This window comes from Tupaia chinensis, unplaced genomic scaffold (assembly GCF_000334495.1).
Source record: "Tupaia chinensis unplaced genomic scaffold, TupChi_1.0 Scaffold143591_1, whole genome shotgun sequence".
NCBI lineage: Eukaryota > Metazoa > Chordata > Mammalia > Scandentia > Tupaiidae > Tupaia > Tupaia belangeri.
The window spans coordinates 860,439-871,515 of record NW_006203437.1 but is presented as its reverse complement, the minus strand read 5'-3'; the positions used below and the strand labels follow the sequence as shown (position 1 = coordinate 871,515).

General features: G+C 53.0%; 1 protein-coding gene across 4 annotated transcripts in view; it reads left to right on the top strand.

Annotated features, from left to right (window-relative positions):
• The window catches only part of GRIA2 (glutamate ionotropic receptor AMPA type subunit 2), an 86,017-nt gene that overhangs the window by 70,604 nt on the left and 4,336 nt on the right, over window positions 1-11,077 (top strand). For all 4 annotated transcript variants that reach the window (XM_006164188.2, XM_006164186.2, XM_006164185.2 and 1 more), the window contains exons 10-12: window positions 695-901; window positions 1,374-1,744; window positions 6,151-6,349. In XM_006164188.2, the coding sequence (XP_006164250.1) occupies window positions 695-901; window positions 1,374-1,744; window positions 6,151-6,349 (777 nt within the window). The remainder of the gene's footprint in view (window positions 1-694; window positions 902-1,373; window positions 1,745-6,150; window positions 6,350-11,077) is intronic.

The following is an 11,077-nucleotide window of genomic DNA, read 5'->3' as shown; positions in this document are numbered from 1 at the left end:
ATGGCTCTGCCCGTGCGGAGATGCAGACAGGACTGCAGTGGGCTCTTGGGAACCTCAGTCCTGCGGCGGGGCGGGGAGGATCTCGGCCTCCACCCTGCCGCTGCGGGGAGCTCTCTCATGGAGACCCACCCTGGAGTACTTCCCAGTGGGGGACCCTGGACCGCACTGGGTCAGGGGTTCACAGTCCTCAGAGCCCTGTCCCTAACATCGTGGTTCATTCGGTGCCTCACAGACGCAGCGGGACCTGACACCCCACAAGGCTGGGATCAACTCCTCCTCCATGCACCGACCCTCCCAGCCTGTGTGCTGCTGGGCTCGGCCCCGCCCCCGCCCCCACGCAGACCTGCTCAAGGGCAGCAGCAACAGGCATCTGGGGGGATCCCAATCCTCGGGGCCAGTGCGAGCTTAACCTGCAGACAGGGCTGCCGGACTCAGAGCTGACTACAGCGGTGCCTCCTGTCGTCCCTCACTCGAGCCCTGGGGCCGTAAGCACAAGGGGACAGGGCGAGGCACAAGCTTGAGGAAGGCAGGGGCAGAGAGTGGGTGACATCTGTCAGCAGCACTGCGGGTCAGTTCTCATAAACGTCACCCACCATCGCTGTTCCACACTGCCGTTACCAGCCAGAGCTCGGAGTCCACCCGGAGTCCTAACTCACACTGGAGCTGTAATGGCTATCGCTCGGTCTCCCCGCAGGAATCCCCGTATGTTATGATGAAGAAGAACCACGAAATGCTCGAGGGCAATGAGCGCTATGAGGGCTACTGTGTCGACCTCGCTGCAGAAATCGCCAAACACTGTGGGTTCAAGTACAAGCTGACGATTGTCGGGGATGGCAAGTATGGGGCCAGGGACGCAGACACCAAAATTTGGAATGGGATGGTTGGCGAGCTCGTGTATGGGGTAAGTATGTGCTTGGCATAGGTAACCCATTTCACTGGCGCGGTGTGGACGGTGTCCTCCCTCCCCCCGGCATCTCTGTCTGTGGGCGCTGGGCTCTGCCGTTCCTTTGGGGCTGTCTTAGTTCCCTGTGGACATGTGAAACATGACATTAAAACCAAACACGCAGATGAACCGGGACAGGCACGCCCTGTACCTCGAAGTGTGTGGGCTGCCTGTGTTGTCCGAGGCCATAAGACAGAGATGCAGTGTGAGTGTGGACGGTGATTTTCATGGTCACGCGGTTGGGTGCACTGGCGTTTGTAGAGGAGGGGTGTTTGGGAACAGGCGGATCCCAGCTCATCCACCGCTGGGGCCCTGCCAGGGTGAATACGGCCATGCCTCTGCCTTCCTGTCCACCCCCCGACCCCGTGACGTCGACGTGACCTCTGCGGACCGCTCCGGGGCCCCTGACCTCCCTCTGCCTCCCTTGCAGAAGGCGGACATTGCAATCGCCCCGCTGACGATCACCCTCGTGAGGGAGGAGGTGATCGACTTCTCCAAGCCCTTCATGAGCCTCGGGATCTCGATCATGATCAAGAAGCCGCAGAAGTCCAAGCCGGGCGTGTTCTCCTTCCTCGACCCCCTGGCCTATGAGATCTGGATGTGCATAGTGTTCGCCTACATCGGGGTCAGTGTGGTCTTATTCCTGGTCAGCCGCTTCAGCCCCTACGAGTGGCACACTGAGGAGTTCGAAGACGGCCGAGAAACACAAACTAGTGAATCGACTAACGAATTTGGCATTTTTAATAGTCTCTGGTTTTCCTTGGGTGCCTTTATGCAGCAAGGATGCGATATTTCGCCAAGGTTGGTTCCTCGCCCGCGCCGACTTTGTGCATTTTAGGTCTCAAGCGGAAGTTCGTGGTGTCTATGAATTCACCCTAGAGAGTGCCAGCCGCCGCCTGTCCGAGGGCTCCGGCTCCCGAGGACGCTTCCTGTCGGCGTAAGCCTGCGGGATGCTTGGGCGGCGCTCCAGGAGTTGGCCTCCATTTCCCGGTGAAGTCGTACACACCACGAAGAGGCTGTAAAATGCATAAGGTCCCCCATTCCATGCCTTCTTGGAGGGGTACCGTGTTTTTGCTGCATATTCTCGCCGTACGGCGTCTGTGTGTCCACCCACAGACCTGTATGAGGGAAGATGGGCAACGTCCCTATGAGCCGCGGAAGCCAGACAAACGTCACCAGCACACGCCCGCCTCCTTTGTTTTCCCACCACCGACGCATGAAATGGCACGGGAGGGATATTGTCAAAGTTGTTTTTCTCAAGGGTAGGCTGCTGGGTTAAAAGGGATTATGAAAGCATATCCCCCAAGTACCGTGGAGCACAGGGAGGGGACTGCGTCGTGACAGAAGCCTCCGCCACTGGGAATGGTGAGCTCCCAGTGAGCTCACGACCTCTGTCGCATCACGACCTGCAAATTCTCTAGCTGCAAATTCTCTAGCTGAGGTGCGTAATCGCGACTCGCCTGCAACAAGGCGCCCGCGCCATGTTCTTCCGCATGTGGGTGAGGACCCCGGCCCCGGCCCCGGCCACACTCGGCTTTCCTGGGGACGGGCCGTCGTGCCTAGCACTCGCGTCACCCTCCAACGCCCAGCTCTTTCCTGTGCTCCTCCTGTGCGTCCTCATTTGGGCTGGACGGCCCTCCTTTGAGTCCGTTGCTGCTCGATGTGGATGAAGAGGTGCTTTTGTGATGGGATTGCATTATCGCGTTGGTTCTTTTTAGCATTCTGGGGATGAAGTGGGTGTCTGCCAACAGCACTGGAGGGAAAGATGTCTGTCTATTGCGATCTGAGCCGCCCCGGGGACATGAAGGTGCTGACAGGTGATAGTCCCGCCGGCCTGCTCCGCACATGGCGGTTGGTTTCCATGGCGGTGGCCACATGACGGACTGGATGGACCTGAGGTGCTCAGCCTCGCGGGCCCCCGGGACTGCTCTGCGGAAGCGCCCAGTTAGAAACAAGCCGGCAGGTGCTGGCATGGCCGCTTTTCCAGTGAGAGTCAAGTTCACTCGGTCTCTGTGTTTGAGCCATTGACGTAAGTTAAGGCATGAAGAGAAGGAAAGGCTAGCCACACTGGGTCTGGGAGAGCACGCGGCCGGTGGGCGCCTAGCACCGTGGGCCGCTGGGAAGAGGCCCCCAGGGCTGAGCTGTGAGGCGAGACCCGGACGGTGGACTGCTGCGTGGGGAGGGGTGGGCATCGGTGCCTCTCTGCACAGCCCTTGGCCGCTGCAGCCCACCCGGGTCTGTGTCTCTGTGCCAGACACCACGCTGGCTGCTCTGGGGTTCCAGGGCTGGCCGCCTTGGGCTGTCTGTCGCCCCAGATGCTCTGTGTCTTCATCAAGCCTCCTCTTCCAAGACGAGCCCTCGCTCCTGTGCTGTCAGTTACATCCACGAGCCACGGCTCACCCACACGCAGTGACGCTCGCCCCCCAGTAAGAGGGAGCCTCTGAGGTGGCAGTCCTTCCTCATCATGGTGGCTATGTGGCTATGTCCACGGCTCACCCACATGCGGTGATGCTCGCCCCCCAGTAAGAGGGAGCCTCTGAGGTGGCAGTCCTTCCCCATTTGTATGGCTATCTCTGTCTCAGAATAGAAAAGAACAGAAGTCACTACTTAAACAGTTTAAGAAGTAAATACCTTTCACTTTATATGTGCTTTTATACATTGAACACAACACCAAGGATTGGCCAATTGAACGATTTTTAAAAATAAATCAAGCTATAGTTTTAAAGTGAGATGACGCTTACTGTAGGGAAGAGGAAGAAAGGAACAGCTTAAAATCTAAGGAAGATGAAAGGGACAGCTCTCTTCAGAAATGCTCTTTATTTATTTATATTTTTCTCTACAGGGCATGTGGACTCACTGGAGAGAGAGAGAGAGTGGGGGGACATGAGAGCACCCCGGGGCCAGCCAGGCGCAGTCCCTTCTCCACTCTCCTCCCAAGATTCCAGGCATGCACACACACGTGCCGCTGGGTCTGGGACTTGAACCACTTGAACCCGCATGGGATCCAGCTGCCTTAGCCTACAGGCCATCTGCTGGCTCCTACTTTAAATATTGTAAAAAATTATTTGCCATCCCTTTTCAAGGAAAATATTACATGGAACAAACTGTCTCATCGAAGTCAGAACACATTTCAAATGTAATCTGGAGTGATTCATGCACTAAGCGGTTTGGTCATTTGCCTGAAATTAGGTTTAAACTACTTAACCGTAAGATGCAGTTTTCTGAAGACTAGAACGGCAGAAGTCCTGAGAGCGAGGTGTCATAGCGGCCTCTCCCCTCCTGCCTGCTCCCCACCCCCGTATCACTAAGGGATTCGAGCTCATAAAAAGTGCACGACTGAAAATAGCCAACAGCCATGGAAACACGAGGGCGTGCACATTGGTGTCCTTCAGGACAGGCGTGGGGAGGCGGAAGTCTGTTTTCAGGGTGGAGGCGTTTCTGCCACCGTGATCTAGCACTGAAACTGCCCGTGGCCTAGAGCTTCTCGGAGCTCTTCCAGGAGCCTGAGGCGGTGCTCCCAACCGTTCGCGGTAGATAACAGCGCTTGGGGCTTTCCACTTCCGAACCGTCAGTAAGTCCACACTTTATTTATTTATTTATTTATTTATTTATTTATTTATTTATTTTTGAGAAATCATGTACATTTTAAATCAACTGAGATATTTAACCTCAGTAAAGTGGTGTGAGCCCCAGAGGGTGGACTGTGTCCTGGCTTGCCTCTGTGTGCCTGCACCCAGTGCCTAATGGTGGCAGACGCCAGTGAGCAGCTGGTGCTGGGAGCAGGCGGGGCGTTTCCACGGGACCAGCATGTCTATCCGTTTACTTGAGGGATGTGAGCAATCGGTAGCAAATCTGCCTCTCAGACACAGGACGTGTGTCGTTACGGGCAAATGCGAACGCGTTCCGAGGGGCTGTGTCTACCTACGGGTGGCCCAGGTGTAGGACGAGGGTGATGTCATTGCCAGACCTCGTCGCACCGTCCTTATCCGGACACTTTGGACGGAGGTCCTTCACGTGGCGTTGGTCTTCATCGCTCATTTTCTCTCTTCTATCTTAGCGACAGATGTTGCGGCCGACGTTTTTATTTCTGAAAATTCTAAAGTAGCTTTTAGCTCCCCTTTTTGACTGTGGGGGTAGTTTAGTCTACAGATATTACCCAAGAATTTAACCTATTCTTTTCTATCAAAAGGTATGATTTTTACTGTTCATTGTCAGGAACTTTATTTTAGGCCATAAACTGTCAAAATTTTAAGGTTTAGTTTTTTTAAAAATGTTACCGCTTTACCTTCATAAGTCTAATAGCAAGACATCACAAAATTATTGACGACAAAGAAATAGTTATTTGGAAATCTTTATATACATCCCATCAAGTTTTTACTCTTTTCTGTATCTATATACCTATATTTATCTATTCCAAATAAATTTGGAGGGATTTATTCATATTTCGCAAAGTATTTTATATAAAATTTATAGCCACAGAAATATTGTTATTTTATTATTTTCAACCTAGGAATTTATATCTTGGCCAATTTTTAATGTCTAATTTTTTTCTTTGAACTTTCTCTTTTCTTAGAAGACAGTCGTAGCAGTCTATGCCCTAACGGCAGCCAATTTCCATTTAATAAGAATGATATCTGTGCCATGTCTTGCTTTGTAGTAACATTCCCCCCACTTTCTCTCCTGCACTGTATGTAACATCTGTTTTTTTACTCTCAAAAACCTGATGAGATTCGGGACCTTTTTTGGGAGTTTGGAGCTTCACTGGCTCAATTAAAGGGCATGCTTTTGGAGTCTACGGCCGCATCGGTGCTGCCTCTTCTCCGTTACGTCCTGTCTGTGGGCATTGCAGCGTGTTTTGCAGGAGCTCTCCATTCCCTTGTCTGTGTCTACTTACGTCACGCGGGGCTAAAGTCTGAGTGTCAGATGGACGATTTATGCATTTCTTCTGATTGCTCCACTCTGAGATTCCTCCCCAGGAGCTGGGCATTGTGACTTCGAGGGAATCCCAGCAACCTGACACGTGGGGCTCTGGGTCTAGCTAGTCCGTACCCCACGTCCAAGATGCTCAGCGCATCCAGGCCTCGTTAACAAGCAGGCATACTGCGAGGGGCACAGCGAGCGCCCGTCGGCTGGCGCTGCGGGCTCGGCCAGCTGGTTTGTTATCAGGCCGCCGCTTCCCAGCACAAACCATGCCCTGCCGTTGCCAGGTCCCTGTCCGGGCGCATCGTCGGAGGCGTGTGGTGGTTCTTCACCCTGATCATCATCTCCTCCTACACGGCTAACCTGGCCGCCTTCCTGACTGTCGAGAGGATGGTGTCGCCCATCGAGAGCGCTGAGGACCTTTCTAAGCAGACGGAAATTGCCTATGGCACATTAGACTCTGGCTCCACCAAAGAATTTTTCAGGGTAAGTGAATCTGCGTGTAGCTTCTGAGTGTGTTTCTAAATGTGACCATTCCGGCTGCCCAGCCCCAGAACCGCGTGAGGCTGCTGCGTGGGTTGACCCTCCTCGGTCTCTGGCTCCGTTTCACCCTTGACCTCCCCTCCCACTCCCTGGCCACAGGGACAGCTCACCCCTGTTTTCTGATTTCTAACTCCTTAGGAGGAAAGGGCCATGATGTGTAGGGGGATCCCAGTTTTAGAAAGACTGACTGCCTCTCTGGAGCAAAACTGAAGTAAAATGCTGATACATTTAAGTTCAGACTATCATTATGCTTTGATACTGAAATGAAGTATATTTAAGAATAGACTAGGATTGTAGATTATTATCAGATTATTTTATTCTCATCTTAATTATGATCTGAAGGAAGGAAACTTTATCATACACAGATTACTTTTATCATTTATCTCAAATACATATGATTACAGCTATGTTATGCAGTGACCATTGAACACCCACATTCAAACCAAGTATGTTCATTTTGTCAGGAACATACTCATATGTGAGGGTTCTGGTACTTCTGTGCGAGTCTTCCAAGGAGGGGGTAACAGGCACGCTCAACTTTCTAACGTTCAAAATCGCGTAATTTTCATTGTCATGCACCTAGCACGTGCAGGTCGGTTTGTCTGTACGTCTGTGGCTTTACGCCCTGTTTATAGGATGGAGCCTAGGGTCTGACGTCGGCATGATTTTTCCATTTTACCATCTCTGGAACTCGTCATCTTAAACATGTTTAAATATAGCTGAGTAACTGAGATCTGAGGCTGACAGAAATGACGTGGTGTTCTGTGAAATCCACACGTATGTTTGTGTCCGAGGTTGCGTGGGGTAGGATGGGACCTCCGGGCTGAGGTTGAACCAGAAGGGGGCCGTCTAAAGGCCTCTGGACGCCTTTCCAATGAACTTCCTTGGGCTGAACACACAACGGGAAGACAGGTGCAGGGCAGGACCACAGATAAGGACAGGCAGCCTGGGCACGGGCGCGGGACCTGGACGGCTCCCAGCCTCGGTGTGGGTGCGGAGGTGTGGCTGGTCTCTGGCCTCGTGGGGCTCTCAGTGTGAGTGTTGCACTGCAGATTGTACTGGTGACAGTGCATGAGCAGATAGGCCTCGGTGTGCCCTCGTGAGCACTCCCACCCACTCCGCTCTGAGTCCGCTCTGGCATCACCCCACGGATTTGCTAAGTGGAGCGGGTGCGGCACTCTTCTGCCTTAGAAAGTATTTTGAGCATGTGTATTGCTTGTGACCAGCATGGCTCGCTTTGATCTTCCTTGGATAAAGAAGATACGGTCTGGAGGTTAATAAGGTGGACTGCACGGGTCCTGTTATAACAGGGCTTACTGGCGGGCCTCTCGGGGATCAGTGATCTTAGCTGTGGGCAGATGCTCTCTTCCAGCTGAGTGTGCATCTGTGAGAGCTGGAGGTGCTGCCTGCGCACACAGTGCCGACTGCCATCCACCACCGCCCACGCGCACTCGCGGCTCTCAGGGTCCCAGCTCAGCCACAGTCACGTGTCCTAATCACCAAAGAGCAGGGACTCCTAGTTTGGCAGCTCAACTGCCCGGGTAGCCCAGCGGGGGCACCACCCCCCCCCAATGCAGCTGCTCCTTCCTTTCTGTGCATTGATCTGGTGGAGATCCCCGCCCGCGCTGTAGGAGACCCCTGCAAGCCCTATGGAGGTTCAGTGAGGTCGTAGGGTGTAGGGGCGGCAGTCCTCGGGCAGCTTGGCTCTCCCAGTGCTGCAACCTGCGGCGGTTCTCAGTCCTGTCCCCATGCAGCTCACGAGGGCGCTATCTGACCGGCAGTGTGGCCACGAGTGCACATCCCATCTTCTGAGCTGCACCTCACAGAGCTGTGCACAACCTTGCCAAGTTCGGGCAGCTGGCGAGTGCGCCGAGGTCTGGTCCCCAACCAGCACTCTCCATGCACGAGGTCTCTCCAAGCCAGGTCTCTGCACATGCTGTCAGGTCTCTGCACACGCTGCCAGGTCTCTGCACACGCCAGGTCTCTCCATGCCTGGTATCTGCACACGCCACCAGGTCTCTGCACATGCCATGTCTCTGCACACGCCAGATCTCTCCATGCCAGATCTCTCCACACCAGGTCTCTGCACGTGCCAGGTCTCTCCACACCAGGTCTCTGCACATGCTGCCAGGTCTCTGCACACGCCAGATCTCTCCATGCCAGGTCTCTGCATGTGTGCCGCCCCTCTTGTCACTCTGGTCCCTTCTGTGTTGCCGACACCATGGGGACTGCAGCAGAAGCTCGGGCTGATGTCATGGGGGCTGCAACAGAAGCTCGGGCAGTACTGGCAGACCCGCTCAGTGCAGCTCCAAGAGGGACTGTGGATGAAATGACCTGGACCGGGTCGTAGTGAGCGCTGCGAGGCTCTCAGCTTCTCTTTCTTCGCCTCACCTGGGGAGGGGAGTGGGCATAGCGGGTCTGTCAGTCTGGGGGCTCTTGGCGCAGACACCCCTAGGTGAGCGGGAGCTCGGCCTCTGCACCCTTTCCGTGAAATGAACTGCGTGGCTGCCTGGGAACTATTTGAACAGCAGGTTTGTCCCCTGGAGCTGGACTAAAGTATAGGGTTGGCTGTCCTGAGGAATTGGGAGGTGTGATTGGGCACTCGGGCGCCATGGTAACGGTGAGGACATCCCCAGGATGTGTGCCAGGGTATCCCGGGCGGCCAGTAGCATCTCCCCCTGCTCAGAGAGCACATCGCCTGGGCGTAGGGACATCCAGATTTAGCATAGTTAATGTGTATAATGGACAATTTGATTAAATAATAGCACAATTTCATTTTGAACTCTTCTTTATCAGCCTATGATTTTGTTGCAAAACATTTTGACATCTTGATTTGTGTAAATTCACATTACAAAAGGGCTTCAAAGTTCAACAAGATCACAAGCTATTTAATCAAACGATACATAGAATCTCTCCATTCAGGGGGAAGTGGTAAGGCTAAGGAAGGAAAAGCAATATACAGTTTCAACATCAGGCAAAGATGCATACAAAGCAGAAGTGGTCATTTTTCATGACCAAATTCCAGACTGTTCTTTGGTGCACATGTACTAAGATCCCCTATGTACAAGCTGTGGGGCCAGACACCGAGGGCCGCAGACGGCGCTGTCCTGGCCGGTCCAGGTGGAGCTTACCCTGTTGCAAACGTGCGTCCACTGCCGAGAGGATGCTGGCTTCTCTAAGCACTCAGTTCTAAAATCTGTTACATCAAGAAGTGTCATCCAGTAATAGAAATATGTTTGAGTGGGTTTTCTTTCTTTCTTTTTTTTTTTTTTTTTTTTGTAAGCTTGTTTATTTCTTCCATGAGCCAGAGAGAGAAAAACAGAGAGAGAGAGAGAGGGACTTGAACTGATGCCCTTCCTATGCCCAGGGTACTCAATGAGGTCTCTGGGCTTGAACTGGGGCCCTTCCCATGTGGGACTGCCCCACAGGGCTTCATGCTTCACTGTGCACTGTGACAGGTCCCTGGAAGTGTGCTGGCTAAGTGGTGACTGGTGTGGTGTCAGCAAATATCTCAGGTGAAAACACCATTGAGAAGTCACCGGGTCCTCTCCCTGTGCAGATCTGAGAGATGAGCTGGCCAGCCCCAGCCCGGTCTCAGCGCTGTCACTGCTCAGAGGTGACGATGGGGGAAGGAGACTGTGGGGGAGCACCGCCCTCTGCGTGTGTGTCGGGGATCCTGGCTGTGCGTCTGTGCTGACCCCAGGGCGTCACCGCTAGCCCTCTGTGTGTGTGTCGGGGATCCTGGTTGTGTGTCTGTGCTAATCCCAGGGCGTCACCGCTAGCCCTCTGCGTGTGCGTGTCAGGGATCCTGGCTGTGCATCTGCGCTGACCCCAGGGCGTCATCGCTAGCCCTCTGCCCTGTGAAGTTGCTCTGAGTCCCAGGGCAGCGTCCTGGTTGGCCTGGAATAGAGTCCCATGTCTTCTTGTAATGAATGGATTCTGCCCTTTCTTTGAGATAAAAGTTACACGTTTTAAATATGTTAGAATAGAATGTAAACACCCCACCCCAAACCTCAGGAGTTATAAAAGTAAGTTTTCTGTTTAGATTTTCCATTTCAAAGCTCCTGTGTTAGAATCACGAAGGGGTTATTCCAAGTGGAATGAAAGTCATTTGAGAAAACTGTGTAGGAAAATCAGCCATGTCCATGCCGCGGGCCAGCTGCAGTTCGACTTCCTTCAGCTCAGAGTAGGAAGGCTTTATTAAAGGGCTGTTTGATGTCAACCTCTGGCTTTGGAATCCTGCCATTTTTAAGATAAATGCTGCTTCAGTAAATTATACCTTCTCTCTTTCATATCTGTCTCTGATAAGAATGTTGTATTTTTTTCCTCCAGAAATCTAGAAATAAATGGTATTTTGGTAGTTAAGTATTCAAAGAGAAAAATGCTATTTAATTAAAAGAGCATTTAGATGGCCAAAGAATGTTTTCTTTACAGTTCACTGTTACTCTAGAAACATTTGAATCCATGTCTAATAAGAGTATTCTGTTTCCAGCTCCGCTCTTGGGCACTAGGCCCTCAGCCCAGGGCTCAGCGCCCGGCCGGGGAGCCCGACAGCCACGGGTGCCCCAGGTGGGCGATCACTTGGGACGTGGGTGCACAGAGAGCCTTGAGGTGGTCCCCCAGCTCGATTCATCTCAGGCGTGTACGGTACTTCTGGCCACACCCGCGCCC